Source organism: Diceros bicornis, chromosome 2, assembly GCF_020826845.1.
Source record: "Diceros bicornis minor isolate mBicDic1 chromosome 2, mDicBic1.mat.cur, whole genome shotgun sequence".
Classification (NCBI taxonomy): Eukaryota; Metazoa; Chordata; class Mammalia; order Perissodactyla; family Rhinocerotidae; genus Diceros; species Diceros bicornis.
Window position 1 is genome coordinate 57,686,818 of NC_080741.1, and position 22,242 is coordinate 57,709,059.

General features: G+C 38.7%; 1 protein-coding gene across 4 annotated transcripts in view; it reads right to left on the minus strand.

The window, feature by feature from the left end:
- The window catches only part of DENND6A (DENN domain containing 6A), a 54,546-nt gene extending 33,287 nt beyond the window's left edge, over nucleotides 1-21,259 (minus strand). The window contains exons 1-4 of one of the 4 annotated variants that reach the window (XM_058561749.1): nucleotides 20,988-21,052; nucleotides 10,695-10,774; nucleotides 7,809-7,847; nucleotides 7,666-7,708 (exon numbers count right to left, since the gene is read on the minus strand). In XM_058561749.1, the coding sequence (XP_058417732.1) occupies nucleotides 7,666-7,708; nucleotides 7,809-7,847; nucleotides 10,695-10,748 (136 nt within the window). In that variant the 5' untranslated portion in view covers nucleotides 10,749-10,774; nucleotides 20,988-21,052. Of the gene's footprint in view, nucleotides 1-7,665; nucleotides 7,709-7,808; nucleotides 7,848-10,694; nucleotides 11,652-20,987 lie in introns of those variants that run through there. The other 3 variants (XM_058561730.1, XM_058561722.1, XM_058561740.1) reach the window with 3 other exon arrangements.
- Between the last annotated feature and the right edge of the window lie 983 nt (nucleotides 21,260-22,242).

Below are 22,242 nucleotides of genomic sequence, written 5' to 3' on the forward strand. Positions count from 1 at the left end.
GCTGGCTAGAGGCAAGGCCATTAGTAAAACATGCGCCTTAACTCCTAAGTCCCTTTACTATTTTTCCCATTCCATTTTCCCCACGTAACTAAAATTTTTTGAAAACTGTTTGCATGTATATTGATTCACAAACATAATAATGAGCAAAAGAAGCCAAATACAAAAAAACATATATTGTTCGAATCCATTTATAAAAAGTTTTTTTTAAAAAGTAGGCAAAACTAAACTGTAGTGTTTAGGGATACATGGTTGGGTGATAAAACTACAAAGAAAAGAAACATTACTAAAAGAATCAGGACAGTGGTTACATTTGGAGAGAGAGAAAAATAGTGTTTAGAAGGGGACATGAGGGGGCTTTTGAGGTTCTGGCAAAGTTCTATTTCTTGACCTTCAAACATGTGTTTGTATAAAACATGTGTTTTATACTTCACCATGAGTTTTTTAAAAAGACATAACAGACTCAGGAAGAGCCCAAGTAATAGACATAACATTTTAATTAAAAATAAAGTTTTTAAACTTTAATCATTTTAGCAAACCTTCTAAAACATGTAAACTTTACCTAAACTGTCAGGCAATAATTACAAAAAACCATAAATACTCTATAAAGTAAGAGACACATGAAGGAGCTTGTCACTCAAATTCTTCCCAGTTACTATATTTAGAACTAATAAGATTATATTAAACATGAAATGTGCTCAAGATGTAATTATTACTTACTATTACACACAAAAGTACTTATATTGCATTAGCACATGAAATTCTCAAGAAAGAAAGTAGAAACTCAATAATATGCTTAAGTTTTTTAAAAAGCAACTCAATATATACACTTAAATGCAATTATAAAAACTAATATTTCTTTGGTGGTGGAGGGAAGAAACAAAGGAGACTGGAGGGTGGGTCAATTCAGTTCCTTGTTACAGTGGATAGTTTAAAAATAAGGAAAACACGTGAAATCTGAGATGACGGAAAATACTAACATTGTTTTAGTTCAACAGATGTATACACTGATGGCTCCATTTTTCTCTTGAGAAGACATTTAAATCTTTCTTTTTAAAAATAAATAAATAAATAAATGAAAATCCACCAAGGAGTACACACTAATTTCTCTGAGACACATAGTAAGATAAAGCAGGAAAATGCAATGGATTTTAAAGACATTCAGCATCTGAAAAATGTAAGGAATGCTAAGCTTTATGGAAGGAAAGTAATGAAGTTCCCGTAGCCTTAAATCTCTACCCACCTGGCTCCATTCCCAAATCAGGGGCAAGCTGTGAGAACTTTCCAGTGAGCAGCTGCACCCACAAGCTGTACAGAATTGTTCAGGAAGCTAGTTCACCAAGTCAAAAAGGCTTCTGCCATAATGTTCTTGTGAACTGAGGTAAATGGTTCCCATTTTATGTGTCAGAGGTCTGTCCCTTCACACACTAAAGGTTACTAAAGAAATAAAGGTCTGGCTAGACCTTTGTTCTCCATCCTGACCTCACCATTATCATGATAGGAAAGGAAGCATTACAGATTGATACCTAGGAATGGCAGGGCAATCCTGATGACCTACAACCTCATCAAAAATAAATCTATATTGTTAGTATGACCCACTCAGTTTGTCTATATAACAAGAGACTGTAGCTCTACATAAGCAACGTAATGACTACATGTGAAAGATGGTTAAATGACTGTGATCATGAGGGAAAAGTTATGATCTGCAGAAAAAGGAGCTACAATCGATGGGATCTAGTCCCAGGTCTGTCAATAATTAGCCTTCTAGAAGTCACTTAACCTAAAGTTCTCAATTTCCTTGTCAACAAAAGTAAGGGGTATCATAAGATAATCACTTCTAGCAGTTATATTCAATGATTCTAAAATTAAACTCCACAACTGACCTACAAGTGTACTGAATTCCAAGCATCTTGCCCAATATATGAACTAAGAAAAATAAAAATCTGCAAAGATCCAAAAAGACCTAAAAATTATGCTGTGCACACCACAACTTTCTGATTATGAACATAAAAATGGGAAAAAATTTTTAATGGAAATGATTTTTTTTTTATATAAACCAAGGTATAAGGATTAACTTACACAAATTTTGAGATTAAATGACAGCTCTCCAAAGAAAACAGACCTTCACATGAGTTCTTGATCAAGAGCAACATAAACCCTTTCCCTTGATAAAGCAGTAGGTGTTAAGGAAACAGCAAATCTGCTCAGCTTTAGTAAAAGTTCCATTTTAATTAATCTAACACAATCTTTACTAGCCCAGAAAACAGAACTAATAATCTGACACTCTTTAAACCAAGAAAATGTGTAACCTTCCCCCATCATCCCTTTTCAAATAACTAAGTTCTTACAACAAAAATAAAATAGAATCCTACGTCAAAATTATTTTCATTATTTTGCCACGATTTCAGAAGTGATTTTTTTCCCTTCCAATGTATGAGTTCAGCACTAATATTCCATGAGTGCTTACTCTTGTGCCAGGCACTGTTCTAAATGCTTTAGATATATTAACTCATTTGGTCTTCACGCTTCTCACGTAGGGCCCATTATTATTCCTATTTATGAGCAGCAATCAAGGCACAGAAATACTATTTAATCATCAAAGAAATAAATCTGCTAAACGGCAGAACAAGAATTCAAACCCAAGAAGTCTGACTCTGGGGCTGGTGCTCTTGACCACTACATCACACTAGCTCTTTCAAGTCAAAATGGACTTCAAAAACACTACTTCCACTTACATGAAATATCCAGAATAGGTATATCCATAGAGACAGAAAGTAGATAGGTGGTTGCCTAGGGCTGGGGAGGTGGAGACGGGTGGGAGTAAGATGGAGTGTGGAGTTTCTTTTTGGGTGGTGAAAATTTTCTAAAACAGATTGTGGTGATAGCTGCACAACTCTGTAAATATATTAAAAATCATGTGTACACTTTACATGGGTGAATTCTCTCAATAAAACTTTTTTCTTTTTTAATGCTATTTCACTGCCAATTGGAGCAGAGAGCCAAAGCTTCTTTTCTTCACTTAAAAAACAAACAGTCCTTCTGAAAAACGCCCCTCAGATTGCAGAGTTCTTGCACTCACTGGTCTCTCTGTGCCATATAGTTCATTCAAGTAAGGAGTCAGTCCTTTCAGTCATGGTTCCTCCTACATGAAATGTGAGGTAGTATGCCACGAAGAGCTCTCCTCCCATTTTAAAATTATCAAGGGCACAGAGTATTCTGCAAGCTTCTTTTACATCTGCCAATCAAACCGAGACTGCAGAGCTAAGGGTAAACAGAGGACACTTTCCCGTACCAAAAATATCACTTAGAGATTTGAGGAAAAAATAGATATTAACTATTTTTCCTAAAGGGAAGACAACTTTAAAGATTATTTCTATATTAGCACAAACAAGCTATAGAGTGAATCAGAATGCACAAGACTAAAATAAAACTTGAGACTTCAAGAGCTAGCCCCATCCCTTGGCCTTCAGCTCTATGTTGTCACTCTCTCTGTGACCAGAGTGGTTGAGCTGAAATTGCTGAAAGGCAGGACTTGAGACCAGAGCTTCTCAAAGTGTAGTCCACAGACTGATGCCAGTCCACAAACTCTTGTTACTAAACCATGATGAAATAGATATCCAAATTGAGAATAAGTATGTAGAAACTCTTATAGGAATTTGATACTGCCATGACAAATTTGCATTTTTTTTTGCCATGACTTTTGCATTTCTTTGGTTTTTCTCCCTTTTGTTTTTATAATAATTCATTTAAACTGCATTTTACAAAAGCATTGGTCCAAAACAGATTGGAAATTTTAAAAAACCCAACTGGCCTTTCAATACAGATAGTGTGAGAAGCACTGCTTTTGCCACTGGGAAGTGTCAAGTACATGACAATGCCCCTGCTGTTTACAGAGAAGAAATCTGTTGAGACAAATACTGTCTGCACATCTAATCCATTAAGAGCAAGGATTAATCTTTTCCTCGGATTCATCATTACTTGAAACTCTCTCTACCTATGCTGAGTTTTCTCTCTGGACATGTCTAAAACATAGTGATTACAGTCCTTAGGTACCCATCACAGCTTAAGCCTCAGGAACACCTACATCCAGATGATGTTAATAGTAAACAATCAGGAGAAAAAAAATCTGACAAATATTTATGAGAGAAGACATACTTTAAACTTAGGCTCCTAAAGATAACACCCATTCAAATGGAACAAGAAATTGAAACCTAAAAACATACCAAACAAAAATTTTTTCTAAAGTCATAGGATCTAAAGTGTATATGAGTAGAGGATGGAAAGGTAGAGGACTGTCAAATCACTCTATTGGGAATCCCAAAAGCATTCTTCTTTATATATATGGCTTACCATAGAGTCTAAATGTTGTTTTAATTATTTTTAAGTGTGCACCATGGAAATGAAACCTAGATTATGACTCTTTCCTAAAGACTGCTCTACTATGTCTGGATTTCCTTCCATAACAATAAAAGATATTTTGGGAAAAATTAAATCCATTTCAAAGTTGGCACAGTAATCCTAAACTTCCATGTAATAAATACACAAGTGAAACCACAACTGAGAACAATGATCTCAAATACATACAAAACGCATAGTCTCTTGCTGTCTAGATTAATATTCATCTGTTAAGATGGCAAGATGTCTGTTTTTAAGATCTTCTGTCGATTTTACTTCTAAGTACCAACCACACTTCGAATAAAATGAACCACATTTCATTTGACATGTAGCTTATAAAAGGGGCATTACAAAACATCTGTAGGTCACTCAAATGCCTAAAATATTGAACAAATTCTAATTCAGAAGGTGGTGATGAGGGTGTGCCTTTGCAGGGACGATGAAGTCCACCTCCTCAGTCAGCTCTTTCCCGCCACCATTCCCTCCATGATCATGCAGACAGACTGGACAGAGCCATAGCTCATAGGGCTGGTTGGCTTTCACATGCTCTGCCTGCTGCTCACGTGATTCCTCATCCCAGAGGTATAAACTACAGGTCAGGCATTTCCTGCGCCTAGTAATTTTAGTCTCATGTGCTGAATATATCAATGAAGTGGCAGCAATAAACAGGAGATCATTTTCAAAACACCAGTATTTGGATTCAAGGGGGATGTTCATTTCAATAGTATTTTCAGCACCACTGCTGTTCAACGCCATGATCATTGTGATTATGTGCGTAGCTAAGACTTTGAATGTGATGACTGACCTGAAGAATTGGGAAGGGGAGGGGAGGGGAGGGGAGGGGAGGGGAGGGAAGAGAAAGGAAATGGAGAAGAAAAGAAGACTGATTTACAGCAACTGCTTTGGGTGTTTATGCTAGTCTTTCTCCTCCACTGTGTTGTTTTGAGCGTTAAAGTACACATGGTACAGGCATCTTTCTCAGCAACCAATTTATGTTTGTAAAAATGGTTCTTTTATTGCAACATCCACATTATAGAATACACTCTGAAGTTGGTTTTTAAAAGAAACACTAATGTCCATCAGGGTGTTCGTTACCCTGGACCTATCTTTAGGATGTTTGGAGTCTTTCTAGTTACACTATATAAATAAATAGTGTCTGTGCAGTGCCTTTCATAAAAAAAAAATTCTGTATTTTTCCAAAGAAGATATACAGATGGCCAACAGACACATGAAAAGATGTTCAACATCACTAATCATTAGGGAAATGCAAACCAAAACTACAATGAGATATCACCTTACACCTGTCAGAATGGCTATAATTACGAAGACAAAAAATAACAAATGTTGGAGAGGACGTGGAGAAAAGGGAACCCTCACACACTGCTGGTGGGAATGCAAACCAGTGCAGCCACTATGGAAAACAGTATGGAGATTTCTCAAAAAATTAAAAACAGATATACCATATGACCCAGCTACCCTACTATTGGGTATTTATCCAAAGAACTTGAAATCAACAGTTCAAAGTGACTTATGCACTCCTGAGTTCACTGCAGCATTATTCACAATAGCCAAGATGTGGAAGCAACCCAAGTGCCCATCGACTGATGAATGGATAAAGAAGATGTGGTATATATATACAATGGAATACTACTCAGCCATTAAAAAAAGACAAAATCATCCCATTTGCAACAACATGGATTGACCTTGAGGGTATTATGTTAAGCAAAATAAGCCAGACAGAGAAAGACAAACACTGCGTGATTTCACTCATATGTGGAAGATAAACACACAGACAAAGAGAACAGATTAGTAGTTCCCAGAGGGGGAGGAGGCTGGGGGGTGGGCCAAAGGGGTACAGGAGTACATATATATGGTGACTGAAAAATAATAATGTATATCTGAAATTTCACATTGTTATAAACTATTATGACCTCAATAAAATAGCAAAAAAAAATTCTGATTTACACAGATTTACGCTTGAGTTTAACTTCCAACACAAAAGTGATAAAGAGACTAACTACAAAACTAGAAAAAAAAACGCTATCCAAATACCATATAATTAACTTCTTAGCCTTGATGCTCATGGAGAGTGTTGAAAAAAGAAAGAGAGCCATGAAAACCAACTATGATCTGAAAGAGAAGAGTGTATAGTATAATCTACTAGGACTCCAATCACATAAAGTCAGTTCATCTGGCAATCCACATAACTCAGCTTACCCTGAGTTCTGGAAGTTCAATCCAACACTCGTTACATTCAGAACTGTATGGGTGGCCTTTGTAAGAAAAATGTTATCTGAAATGAGGAGAGATCCTAGGAGACCTCTCTATCATTATTTCATTAATAGTCAAAACATACTAAAAGATTCCATTAATTCCAGGTCAGAACAAAAGCCCTACTGGGATCTCTCAAAGGCATCTTTTTTACCAAGATATCACTTCTTTTTTACATATTGCATGAAAACTGAGTTCCAAATGTATAGGAAAAAACTCTGGAAGCATTATAAGGAACAGAGAAAATGCTTTAAAAAATTAAAATGTCAAGTCCCTCAAATCAGAGTAACTAAATTCAATTAACAGGATATAGAAGTAACTAGAAAAGGAAACAGAACTGAAGTGCCTTTGCTTCACAGGTTTCTAACTGTGTGTGGTCTAAGAAGTTGAATGTTCTGGTCACTATAAGCCTGAAAAGCTGTTTTGAAAGGGAAACAAAAGAGGTAACCTGAAAGATTTCAACAATTAGGACCACACAAAGACAGAGTTTGAAAGAGACTGGCAAAAACAAGCTTAATAATAGCAAACACTCACATGGTGTTTTCTATACCCCGAGCCCTATTCCAAGTGCTTTACATATATTAACTCATACAAACTATTGCAAATAACTGATGGCCATGTTTCATAGACAGATTCACTGTTTTTTTTAAACTCACTGCTTTTACAGAGTTCTTGGCAAGCTCCCAAATCCTGAACTAAAAGTAAACTACTTACTATAAACCCTCAAACATACCAATATCGCTGATTATCTATCTTTTTACTATTTCAACAGTTTATTGCTCCATGATATTTTACCTCATTACAACACAACAGCTATTTTAAAAGTCGAACCAACTGAAATCAAGAAGACATGATTAGGCATTAATAAAACTAAGAATCAAAATCACTGACCTGCTAGACTAAATTGAGTTTTCATTCTAAATGCTATTTCAATCAATTTTCACATATACTAAGTATTCTTAATATAAGATTCAATAGAAACCCCACATGAAAAATAGTTACCTGAATTTGAATCTGGAAAAGACAAATAGCAAATATTGGTTTTCTGAAAAAGAAAACAAAAGCTATATATGCTGACACACACACACCAATAAAAACAAACAGAAGTACAATAGTGGACTATAGAGAGCAATATTTTTACTTACTTCTTTATCAGTAAGTTTGGAATGTTGAGGATAAATTACCTGGAAGAAAAAGAGTTAAATTTTGTTAAGACAAAGATACTGAGTGTATATTACAAACTGTGTTAGATACTTCTAAAATACTAGTTGGTTGTGGTCAAATAGTTTTAAGACCTAGTTCACAAACTTTAACAATGAAACCTAGGAGAAGCTGGGAGAATTGAGTAGGATTTACATTATCCAAAAAAAGAATCTGAGTCAAAGTTGTCTCTAAAAATTAGTGAAATTCTGAGTTATCAAGAATAGTTTACCAACTGAATTACTAATAACTCAAAGTTTATTGAATCTTTTCTTTGGAAGCCTAAAATCTAAAAAGAACTTGATCTATCAGCCAGGAGCTACTTCAAGAAATAATAATTTTCAATTGATTCGAAGAAGTAATACATATCACTTACTAGTTATTAAAAGAAAAATGAAAAGGAAAAAATAATTATCTGCAGTTTAAGGAATCTCAAAGGCCATCTCTCCCCATAAAGCCTATCTTAAGTCCCTCCAATACCATTAAATAATCATTGCATTTCCCTAGACAGGTTGGTTTAGCGCCTGCAGTGACCAGAGCCACCTTATGAGAGAAACCCCCGCCCCAAAGCCCCTGCAAAGGAAGCAAGACTAGGGCAGAAGAGCTACTGTTGGAACAAGCACTAGTAAACACCAGACCCAAGGGCACCCACTCTACAGGTCAATCAACCAACTGCCTAGATGTGGCTGGATATGAAAATTCTGCCCAAAACAATACCAGTGCTCAATTAGGCCAATCCAGATATCTTGGGAATGTGAAGAAGAAATGGTATTAAGAGCAGCAGGTTAGCTATCAGTTGATAACAAAATGGAGAGAAAAGACCACAAAGAGTAGCTAAATTATGTTGTTGGGTTGATAATGTACGGATCCATGACTTCTCACTTCTGGAAGAATCTATGAGTTCTTCCATTCCCCAGAGCTGCCTGAGATCCTGAAAACTTTCCATTTCCAGAAATAACATATAGCTATATCACATTATAAACTGTATTGAAGTAGTTTCACATATTTATTTCATTCATTTAGTTCTCAGGATAACAGACAAAGCTAGTAGTGGTATCCCCATTTTACACATAAGCAAAATAAGGTAAGAAAAAAGATGGGCAAAATACTTAATGAGTATCTTCTAGAGTTTTTAATTTTCAGAACTCTGTCAATTCTCTGCATCTTTACAGTAGAGTGGAGAAGTTCACAGTAGTTAAATAACTCTCCCAAAGTTTGTCTAGGAAGTGCCAGAGCTAGGACTTAAATTCAGGTCTGTCTGATTCCCAAGTGTACAAGCCATTGTTCCTCACTCCACCCATAGTGGCAATCATTAACGTGCAATCACAGCCCTCTTTCCCCCCTAGCCAAGATGTGGCATATAATCTTTCTCAATCTAGGGCTATATGGAGGGTCTACAGAGCTGGTATGTTACGTGAAAACCACCCACCATTTCTGGAACAGAGACTGACACCAAAGCCAATATTCTCTCTACTTACTCTGCTTTGTATCCCATGTTCTGACCAACCTGACTTAACCTCTGTCTCCACAATTCATGAAGGCAAGAACCTGGTCTGTTTTGTTCACCACTCTTATCTGTACACCTAGAACAGCCTCTGGTGCATAATAGACACTAAAAAAAACTTCTTCAATCAGTGGATATACCCTCAAATTAGTTATATTCAACAACTCAGTATTTAACAATATGTAATTCTTCTTTATGTGTACATAGATCTCCCTTGCTTCACCCTGAGACCATTTTATCCTGTTACTTTTTTAAAGCAGAAATGGCAAACTTATAAACTATTCAGCCACATTTTATGAAAATGTCATAACCTCTAAGTTACCCTGGAATTTGCTGGTCTAAAACATACTGGTAAGTTTAGTGGCCTATAACAGCTTAATCTTAGACTCTAAACTCAGTTTCATCTGAGTGCCCTTCAGATTTTTATTTCCTGCAATTAAAATATCAACTCGAAAGCAAATATGCAAAGTTTCACTTTCTGTTACAGGAAGACATCACAGTGGTTCCTTTGGAGTTTGGTTTCCTATGGTTTAAAATACCAGCATGACAATATAGAAAAAAATGTCAGTATGTTTTACCCATATATATGAAAACCTTAAATATATATAGCATGTGTGTATGTGTGTGTATTTAAGGGGCTTATATATGCTCTATATATTTAAGTAAGCTAAAAGAACTACATAACCTATCAAATCTGTCTCTTAAAAACTCTGATTGTACTAGACTCTCAAATAGCATTCTAGAATATCATTTTAATGTACCATTAAGACTACTCAGTGTTTTATTTTGGAATAGATATAATACACAAAAAGAAACAATGCATATTTATATGCTATAACTATCTAAATGACCACACTGTACTTAAGATCAGAAAAATCATAAAAATTTATACTTAATTCTAAAACCTTAATTAAATTCCCTATTTAAAAAACAAAGGAAGAGCCAGCCACAGTGGCCTAGTGGTTAAGTTTGGCACGCTCCACTTTGGCAGCCCAGGGTTCAGTTCCCAGGCACAGACCTACACCATTCGTCTTTCAGTGGCCATGCTGTGATGGCAGCTCACCTACAAAATAGAAGAAGACTGGCAAGAGATGTTAGCTCAGGGCACATCTTCCTCAGCAAAAAAAAAAAAAAAAAAAAAGAAGAAAACCATTGCCAAGTATCTCGAACTGCACAAATTGCCACAGTTACTAGAATTACTATGTACATACTTTATTTTGTAAAAAAAAAAAAGTTTAAATATAAGTTTGGGCAATCACTGTTAGTTTAGTCAGCTAGCTCCTGAAACCATTATGGGAATTAATCAACTATAGACTGGCCCCAGTACCTGAAGACGCCTCTCGCTTGAAGCTTCCTCTCTCCACAGCTCAAGTCCAGGCATCTCTGTCCCCTAGGCCACTGGCATTCCTGGGAGGCATCAAAGGGGGACAGAGAGCATCAGCTAATGTCACCCTGGTTCTGTTACCTATGTTCAGATCTTCCATGTTATAACAAGGGAGAGGTGGCCAAGAAAAAAGTAAGTTTTATTTGATATAATTATTAAGGCCTAAAAATGATGACATAGCATAAATATTTCACATCATGATATGACAGGAAAAAAATGTGCCTCACAAAAATACTAGTATATATATGGTCATGTGCCACATAATAACGTTGTGGTCAACGACAGATTGTATACATGACAGCAGTCCCACAAGACTGGTACCATATAGCCTAGCTGTGTAGTAGGCTAACCATCCATGTTTGTGTAAGTATACTCGATGACGTTCGCACAACAACAAAATCACCTAACAGAGCATTTCTCAGAACATATCCCTGTCATTAAGTGACACGTGATTGTACTGGAAAACAGTATTACAAAATGTTTTAAGTGAAGTGTACTGGAAAACAGTACTACAAAATGTTTTAAGTGTGGCTATTCTCTTCAAAAGTATGTCTATCTGCCACTCACCCCTGCATACCCTAACATTCCCACTTCAGTGTGGGAATAATCATGGTCTCAGGAGGAGGAAAATGAGGAATACCAGTTAACTTACTGCTATCACTTGGCCATGGGAAAAATTCATGCCTGCCACACACCCCAGTTGTGTGTGAATGGGTGCCTGCCTGTTGCCATGTGACTCAGTGTCTGGCTCCAATACACAACCCCACCTAGCAGCCCAAGCCTGGCAGAGACTACATTTCCTCAGAAATACTTGCCTTGATCTCCTTGATCCCCTACATGAACATTAACTCACATATAAACATCATTATAACCTTAAAGAGAGGACGAATTCTAAACCCAATGAGAATTATGTCTTCAATGACTAGACACTAATGTGCATTCCAAAGTGAAAACAGAAACTGTTTACAGGCAAAAAACAAGTCTACATTTTTTAACTGGTTATATCTCATGTAATTTTTTTAAATTGGCTGAAAAATATTTTAAGATATATTAAATACAATATAATATCTCTTCTAAAAGGCCTTTTAATAAAAAAATTAAAGCAATGACACCCCAGTAGCAATGAGTACACCTAATACTCAGATGTTGATTACTATATACCATTCTGCAACAAAGAGAATCAGGGCTCCTTGGAGGGGTGGGTGATTACAGAGTTGGGACAGGAAAACTACAAGATGAACCCAGAGCATCTTGTGGTACCAGAAAGACAGGAAGTGTTCAAAAAAAAAAAAAGATAAGAGCACGTCTAAAGGACACAGGAGCCAACCCGAAAAAGGCGCCAATGCTCAACACTGGAAAAATTTGATCAACAAAATAAATAACAATAGTACTAGATTATAATCCAGATAATAAAATAAGTATCCTTGAGTCCATACTGATATAGATAGATAGAGAGATAGAGAGATAGAGAGATGGATGGATGGATGGGAGAGAAGGGACAACTCTTCCTTACAAAAGAATTCCAACTAATAAATGCAGAATAAGGAAAACAGAAAATCATTATTAGAACACCAGAGTAATAATTGCTGCACGAAAGATCCACTTACGGATGCTGAAATTAGCAGGCAAAGTTTGAGGAACAGGATACTGCACAGTCTCAAAAGTATCTCCAACGAAATAAATATTTATTAATTACAAAGAGAAAAATAGTAACTTTACAGTGGATAAACCTGACCGGTATCATCTCAACCAAATGATCAAAGTTAAAATCACCAATAATAAAATATTTTATCATCATGTACTCCCTGATCTCATGCACTGAGAAGGGCACATCACATTTGGGAGAGTCTTCCCAATAAAGCATAACCTCAGACTGATCGTGAGAACACACCAGAAAAGCCAAAACTGAGAGACATACTACCAAATATCTGTTCAGCACTCTTCCAAAGCGTCAAGGTCATGCAATATTAAGGAAAGAGTGAGGAACTTCCACAGATTGGAGAGGACTACGGAGACATGACACCTATATGCAATGTTGGAACCTGGATTGGATCCTGAAACAGAGAAAGGACATTAGTAGAAAAACTGGTGAAATTCAAATAAACTCTGTTGTTTAGTAAATAGTATCATACCAATGTTATAGTCTTAGTTTTGATTATTGTACTATGTTTACATAAAATGTTAACTTTAGAGGAAGCTGAATGAATTACTTTTTTAAGTCTATGCAAGTCTAAAATTATCTCAAAATAAAGTTTTAAAAAAAGTAACACCTCTACTTCATATCGTACAAAAACTAACCTAAAGTGGATCAAAGACCTAAGTGTAAGAATTAAACTATAAAACTCTTAGAAGAAAACGTAGGAATAAATCTTTATGACCATGGATTACGCAATGATTTCTTAGATATGATACCAAAAGCACAAGCAACCAAAGAAAACATAAATTGGACTTCATCAAAATTTAAAACTTTTGTGCTTCAAAGAACTCTACCAAGAAAGCGAAGACAACCCACAGAATGGGAGAAAATACTTGCAAATCATACACCTGATAAGGGTCTCATATACAGAATATATAAACAACTCTTACAATGCAACAATAAAAGGTCAACTAACCCAATTTTTAAATGGCAAAGGATCTGATTAGACATTTCTCCAAAAAAGATATACAAATGGCCAATAAGTTCATGAAAAGATACTCACATCATCAGTCACTAGGGAAATGCAAATAAAATTACAGTAAGATACCACCTCATACCCACTAGGATGGCTGTAAACAAAAGGACAGATGATAAAGGGCTGCCCCCGTGGCCTAGTGGTTAAGTTTGGTGCGCTCCGCTTCAGCCGCCCAGGTTCGGTTGCCAGGCACAAACCTACACCACTCGGCAGCGGCCATGCTGTGGCAGCAACCCACATACAAAATAGAGGAAGATTGGCCAGATGTTAGCTCAGGGCAAATATTCCTCACCAAAAAAAGGGCAGACAGTAACAAGTGCTGACAAGGATGTGGAGAAATTAGAACCCTCATACATTACTGATGGAAATGTGAAAATGCAGCCATACTGGAAAATGGTTTAGTAATTTCTCAAAAAATTAAACATAGAGTTACATATTACCCAGCAATTTCACTCCTAGGTATGTGTCCAAGAGAAGTGAAAACATACATTCACACAAAAACTTGTATATGAATACATAGCAGTATTATTCATAATAGCCAAAAAGCATAAACAATCTAAATTTCCATCAAATGATGAATAAACTGTGATATACCCATATAATGATATAAATTCAGCCATAAAAAGGCATGAAGTACTGATATATCATCCATATTGCACAACATAGATGAACCTTGAAAGCATTATACTAAGTGAAAGAAGCCAGACACAAAAGGCCACATGTTATATGATTCCATTCATATGAAATGTACAGAATAGGAGACTCCACAGAGACAGAAAGTAGATTAGTGGTTTGCCAGGGGCTAGTGGGAAAGGGGAATGGGTCATGACTGAAAGAAGACATATGGGAAATTTCTGAGGCAGTGATAATATTGTTTCTTGATCTCTACTGTAGTGACATGGTATATTCACTTTATGAAAATTCACCAAACTATAGACTTAAGATTTGTGCACTTTTCTATATGTATGCTATACTTCAATAAAAATATTTACTTATTTCAAAAAGTGGAACAAATGGCCTGACATCATGGTATCAGGATAGGATGGGCCTCAGACTAAGATTCTAGCTCACCCAAGATCTAAGCTAAATTATGCTACTAAAAAACTTGATCATTGTGAACATGGAACGGACAGTGAGGCATTTCTCTCAAAAAAAGAGTAAAGTTTAGATATAACTGCCCATGTTTTACATCACTCATCAGAGCAAATACAAAAACATAAAATACTTGTGAAAGGACTAACCAGACAAGAGAATGTCTCAGATTATCTCCAGATTGGAATTATATAATTTCATAATCGAATCAGAGATTAGTAACACCAAAGAAGCCTTTGTAAAATCTGGGAGCCTAATAAACTCAAGAGGTCACTAAGGTTTTAAATCTCAAATCATAGAACTACATCAAGCTACTATAAGTGCTACTAGTTCACAAGGAAATTTAAAAGGCCATTATTAGTACCTTGCAAATCCTCCTATCATACACTCGTGTTTAATGGCCTACCTTCCCTGCTGAATTGTAAATTCAACGAAGAGAGGGATGATAAAGGCTTTATCTCCAGAACATACCAGTGTCTGGATATGGTAGTTGCCCAATAAATATCTGCTGAATAGGTGCCTCAATAAGACAGTATAGCAGCATACCATCGCACATAACACCCATTTTGCTTAAAACAGTCAACTTGCTGAAGATCAAATACTGAGGCTCTGGATCACCCAGTTTAAGAGGGAAAGAAACAAAGGAAACAACTGCCTTTATCTTTCTCAGAAAAATAAACAGAAACTTTGCTAAGATAAAGAAAACTATGGTGACTACTCCAGCCTCCACCCTGCAGTGACTCAAAAAAGCAGAAGCGGGAAAGAAAGGAGAGTCAATTCTGCTAACTGCTCTTTAAAAAATGGCATAAAAGTTTGCCTTCACTCCAGAGCAGAGGTTCATCTTCAATTTGTTAAAAGGGGGGGGCGAGGGGGGGATCAGTAATCCAAATGAAATCTAAAACTCACACAATATATTAATGATAAATTGTCCTGCTTTTTATACATAATTTAACTGGCCTGAAATTCTTTTCAGTAAAAGGTGGAATACAAACTATATGCACATACAAATAGGTTACGTCATAGACTATTGGCAAAATGAAATCGAATAAACTTGATTCTCAGGAAGTACTTTATTTTTTTTTATTTATTTTTTTTTGTGTGAGGAGATCAGCGCTGTGCTAACATCTGCCAATCCTCCTCTATTTTTCCTGAGGAAGACTGGCCCTGGGCTAACATCCCTGCCCATCTTCCTCCACTTTATATGGGATGCCGCCTCAGCATGGCTTTGCCAAGCAGTGTGTTGGTGCGTGCCCGGGATCCGAATCGGTGAAGCCCGGGCCGCCGCAGCGGAGCGCGCACACTTAATCGCTTGCGCCACCAGGCTGGCCCCAGGAAGTACTTTAAATACTTGTGATTCACATCCAAAGCTGTATATATATTTTTTTAATTAATTTAAGGCGAAATAATAGGAGTGAGGGAATAGCTAAGAAGAGTCCCACACTGATTACTGAATGTACAAGTTCACTAACTATAAAGAGGGACTAACGTATTGGCCATACACTAAATGACAGGCATTAATTCTGACATGCATTATCTCACTTAGAACCTCCAACAACACTCTCAGGATATTATTTTCCCATTTTATAGTTGAGGAAAATGAGACTCAGAGAACAGAAGCAAGTAGCCCCAAATAAGACAATTAGCAGATGTTCAAAACCCCAAAGCTTGTGCTCTTTTCACAGACTGAAATTCTGCCCAAAAAGTTGATAGGTCATAGCCTTCAACAGGGGCAAAACCACCAATAATGCCTCAATTCTTATAAAACTGGGGACCACAGAGGTTCAGGAGGTTCATTTCAAATTATAGAAATGTCAACCTCCTATGATGTTCTATGAGTTCACATAATTTAAAGTCCCTCAAAAATGCAGAACATCTCTAAGACGTGTATACAGGCATCAAATAACTCTCTACAACGGCAAGGGCAAAAAAAGGAAACTATTAAATATCCAAGTTAAGGAAAATGGTTAAATAAATTATGGTCAATAAAATTATGTTTTTCAAGTCTTTAATGGTCTGGCAAATTGTTTATGAGAATGTTTATCAATAAAAGCAGACTCTTACAGTAGACCTGTTTGGGGGACTGCTGCCCAGTCCGTGCTTTGGAAGTGTCCTCTCCTTTTTTTATAGGGGTGAGCCTAACAGCCACTACTGTTACTGAAACCCTGTCTCCTGACCACAGCTGAATGAACAAAAGGGAGTGCCTGACCCATGATGAGCCGATCAGATACTCCAGTATTTGAAATAAGCTTCAGCCAGCCTGGTTCCAGAATCTACAAAAGTAGGGTTTGGCTAAAATCAGTACCATAGTAACCCAAAGTCAAGTGAAATGGGAAAGCAGAAACTGAGACTCGTGCAGAGGAAACCAGCTCAGCATGGAGAATGGAACATACATGCAAAGAGAAGCAGAGACAAAAGACCAAACAGCTCCAGAGGGACAAAGGCAAAAGCCTTGGGCTTTCCAAATCCCATGAGGTTGATGCCTGCTTCCTGCAACAAGGTTCCAAGAGACCCCTTACAATCACTTTCTCTTTACTTAAATTTATTTGAGAGGGTTCCTGTGCCTAACAATTAAATTAATCCTTGACAGATACAAAATTATGTAAAGAAAAAAAGCATTAACAAAAATGCCAAATATTAATAGCAGTTGTCTCTGAGTATAACTGTGAGCGATGTTTTCTAGTGTTTATAATTTTTTCTTGCCAAGTTTACAACAATGAGCATATTATTACTCAATCAGGAAAAAAAAATGAATAAATGAGGCAATTCAGGATTCAGATAATTAAGGCTTTACTATATAATCAGGTAATTTCAGAGCTAGAAGTGACAGAGAGTATATAAAATCCAGGGGATTTCAAACTTTGTTCCAGAGAATGCTTGGATTCTGTGGTGATGCTTCAGGGCCACCTCTCAGGGGAAAATGAAGAAGCTGAGCACACCTCCCATAGTCAACACCTTTTGCAGTCTCTTCCCAGCTCAAAAGACCCCCTTCACTTAGGACACAGCCCCTGACATACATTTTATGCAACATGGACCACTTCCCCAAGCACCCAGGTCTTCAGCTAATTGTATGACTGAGAATCTGTCCCAAACCAGGCCTGAGTGTTTGGAATGAGAGTGACATTCACTGTCAACTTTTCCACCATAAAGATCACAGAAGCAGACAAAGTCAGTTTGCAGGGAGCATGAAGCATGAACAAAATCCATAAAACAAGAGCATCAACAAGAGGCTTCCCCAGTTCTGGGCTCCAGTCATTTTCTGAAGCCCCACTAGGTTTGTACCTTGGATATCTTGAAACACCTCTGTGCCCTTAGAGCAAGTTCCCTTTTCTGCTTGAGCTCTAGCCTGGCTTCTGTTGTCTACAACCAAATATACACCCACAGGCCCCAATTCAACCAGATTAGCCATTGAGGGACATTAGATTTTTATTTACACAGGGAAAAAAGTTCCCCTACTTAAAAACAAAGTAGATTCTAGCACCTCAACTTCATTTTCTAGTGAGAAAACTAAGATCCAAAGGCCTCATCTTCACAAAGCAAAAGTCAGAGGTTTTCGCCATGGAAAATAAAAAAGAGAATTTCAATGATTCCCAAATACACTTACATAGGTCTTACTGTCCCAGGCACCGTTCCAAATGCTTCACCAATATTAACTTATCTAATCTCTCACAACAACGCCATGATATAGATACTGTTATCCTGTTACAGAGGAGCAGTGTGAGGCTCAGACAAGCTAAGTTACATGCCCAAAGTCACACAGATTCAAACCTAGGCAGTCCAGCTCTAGAGTCTGAGTTCTTGATCAATATTCTATACTGTCTCGATAGTAGGGATTTAAGCTTAAATAAGTGGCACTGTTTATGCATTTGTTTAAAATCTGCAAATAGTACTTTCTGCCACGGCAGAATAGACTCTTAAGTCTCTCTCAAGTATAAGATTGCAATGACTGTCTTTTTGAAAACACAGGTGGATTCTAGGATATTACTGTCCAAACTTAGTTTTTACCTATTTTTTAATTAATTTCCCTTTTGAGTCCTCATGCTTGTACATTATAGGAAGTAGGGCTGGGGCTACCATATGTCGCTTCTCCAACACAATTCTACACTCACCTTCTTGTCCTATTAGTCACCCCTCCTGTCCATTTTTGGCCTGGATATGGCTGTAATACAGAAGTGAAATATATTTTTCAGATATTATGTTATATTAATTACTAATTTGTGTTCCTTTTTCTTCATTTTAAAAGTGGCAAGGTGTAATATTCTAAAGTTCCCAGGAAAACAAAAGAAAATTAAGTTGTGTTGCATCTCACAATGTGTTTATCTTTCCTGGGATCCATTATTAGGGAATCTTCCCCATCCTTATCCTACACCTTCTAAAATCAGTGATTCTTAATCTGGGGACAAGCTCCATAGATGACCCCCAGAAGCATACACATAATTTTGTATTAATAAGCATTTTCCTAATGGAGAGAGTTCACAGAGTTCATCATATTTTTTAAAAGGTCCCGGATGCAACTGACCTAAAGAAAACTCCATACAGTAGCATGTACTATGAGAAATGAAATTCAAAATAAGTCCTTTAATGATTCACATTTTGTTGCACTTCAATTATGCTAAGCGGTTTTTATCTGGTAAGAAAAACACACTCATGCTATAAAGAATGCCCCACTGGCACAGTGGCATAGCAGTTAAGAGCACACGCTCCACTGCTGTAGCCCAGGGTTCAGATCCGCGGCGCGCACTGACCCACCACTTGTCAAGCTACAATGTGGTGGCGTCCTGTATAAAGTGGAGGAAGATGGGCATGGATGTTAGCCAGGGCCAATATTCCTCAGCAAAAATAGGAGGACTGGCGACAGATGTTAGCTCAGGGCTAATCTTCCTCACCAAAAAAAAAAAAAAAAAAAAGAATGCCCCAAATGATGACAGCCTAAAAGGATCTCCTTTTGCTATTTAAAAATGCAATCAGGGCCGGCCCCGGTGGCTTAGAGGTTACGTGCGCGTGCTCCGCTGCTGGCACCCGGGGTTCAGATCCCGGGCACGCACCGACGCACCGCTTCTCCAGCCATGCTGAGGCCGCATCCCACATACAGCAACTAGAAGGATGTGCAGCTATGACATACAACTATCTACTCGGGATTTGGGGGGAAAAGTAAATAAATAAATAAAATTATTAAAAAAATAAATAAATAAAATAAAAATGCAATCAACTACAACAACCCAATCCTACGCTTTGTGGTTAAATTGTATTTTGCTATACATATAACTTCAGGTTAACATGTCAATGTAAATGATAAATGTCTTATAAATCTCTTCTTCAAAGTCTTTGGGAACTGTTGTTTCTAGCTCAGTCAGATAAAGAATTGTTCATGTATTCACTCCTTCTATCAACAAGGATTTACTGAATACCACTTTGTGCCAGGCACTGCATTTGGCCCTATCTGATACCGTGATTAATTCTTGGTCCTCCTCTAAATTGTAATCTCAATCTATAAATATAGGTTAGAGCATATTGTTCATATTCATATGTCCAGCAACCAGCATAATGCCTAGATCTTAGTGGAAACTTAATGTGTATCGAACCACGTAACGACAAAACACAGAAGACAGGTTGAATAGGAAAGCAGTTAACTTCACATTAAGAAAAACCTCCCCCGCCAATTTTCGTAGGCAACTCATACCACTAAAGCCAGGAGATGGTTAATTAAAATATGTCATTGCCACCAAAACAAACAAAATCTTCTGAACATACTTCCTTCTGATAATGTTCTTCTTGGATACACAAAAGACACAGCAATCTTTTGATACAAAAGGGATCCTAACCAATGTCGAGACTCGATAAGATTCGAAGGCCTTTCAATAAGGCCTCATAAAGATGGAAAACTTGACAGATTCACAAGTAAGCTATCTTGATATCAGCTTTCAGGCCAACTGTGTCAAAAGCAACATCAAGAAATAACAGAAATGAGGAACAAAAGGAGAAAATGCCTGCTGAGATACGCATTTCGGCTCAGGCGCAGTGGAAGGCTCTAAGAGTTACTGCGAATAACCCAAACAATCTGAGTCTAAAAAGTTGGTTGCTTGAGTTTTGGCTGTTAGAGTTCACCGTATGTCAGAGGCATTGTTCGCTACTTGAAAAAGTCCCAAACATCCTGCCTCCATCCTTCTCCGAGTACCGCTATTTTTGTTATGCCTACGACACTAGGTTTAAAAAAAAAAGAACATCAACAAGTATTTAGGAGGGGCCTAGAGAGAACTTTTCACCCTCAGCCGCAGCCCACAGTCCTCCCACGGGAACTGCCAATGGACCGCAGCCCGGCCCTGCCCGGCGGAGGGGCGGCAGGCCACGCCCGGATGCGCAGCGGCCGGGGTCCGGCCGGCCGGCCGACTGGCCCGCGGGCCACGCGCTCTGCTGGAGCCGCCGCGGCGCGGGGACTCGGACGGGGCGCGGGGGCCAAGGTGCAGCCGGGCCTCACCTCCACGGCTTGGCCCAGCTCCAGGTCGAAGCCCACCACACACACGCAGTGCAGCCAGGCCGAGAAGCCGTCCCAGCGCAGCAGGCCCCGGCCGCGGCCCTCGTCCTCTTCATCGTCCTGCAGCACGACTCCCGCCGCCACCACGGCCGGCGCCTCATGCCCCTCGGCCGCCGCCTCCGCCTCATCCAACGGCCCGCGGGAGCTGAGTCCCGAGCCTGCCAGGCCCCGGAGAGCCATCAGCCGCCCCCTTGCCGTTCGCGCCACCTCCACTGCGAACCGCGCCGCAGAGCGCGCCTGGCTCCGCGCAGGCGCAGCCGCCGCTGCCGCAGCCGCGAGGGACGGGCTCGGCCGGGGCGGGGCCGCGGCCCACGTGACCCTGGGAGCCCGGCTCCTCGCGGGTCGTCCGGTGCCACCCCGCGGACGTGGGACCGTCCCACTGGCGCTTCACCGGAATTGTGAAGCCCGCGCTGGCCTCTGTCTTAAAGCTCTTCAAGATGGAAACGGTGGTTTATGAATCCTGGGCACCCTCCTTCGCAGTCCAACGACCAGGAAATGAATTATTTTTGGAATGACACGGTTCATAATTATAAGGTAATATTAAAACATAGTGGTGGGCCAGCCCCATGGCTTAGCGGTTAAGTGCGTGTGCTCTGATACTGGCGGGCCAGGCGTGCACCAACGCACTGCTTGTCCGCCATGCTGAGGCCATGTCCCACATACAGCAACTAGAAGGATGTGCAGCTATGACATACAACTATCTACTGGGGCTTTGGGGGAAAAATAAATAAATAAAATTATTAAAAAAAAAAACCATAGTGGTAATGGTGGTGACCATTTATTGAACACTTATTCTATGCCAATTAACTTCCCAAGCAAGACTTTACAAATATTATCTCATTGAATCACATCATACTGGTAGGTGGACATCACTACTACTACTTTCTTTTTAGGGATAAGGAAACAGGTTCTGAGAGGTTACATGACTAGTCCAACAAGTGTTACAACTCCAGTGTGGCCTTACAGTTTACTCACGCAGTGTACTCGCTGCGGATTCAGAGATCTGTGCCTTCACTCAGGCGGTTCCTCTCCACCAAGGCCCCTCCCACCTTTCTTGGCCCGGTTGCCTGTGGCTCACTCAACAGTCACATAACTCCAGACCTTCCTGGAACACCAGGTTGGCCTCCATAGCAATCTGTGGATCATTCTCTCTTAGCAAAGGCCTAGTCTCAGGCAGCCGATCGGCACTGAGCTGTGC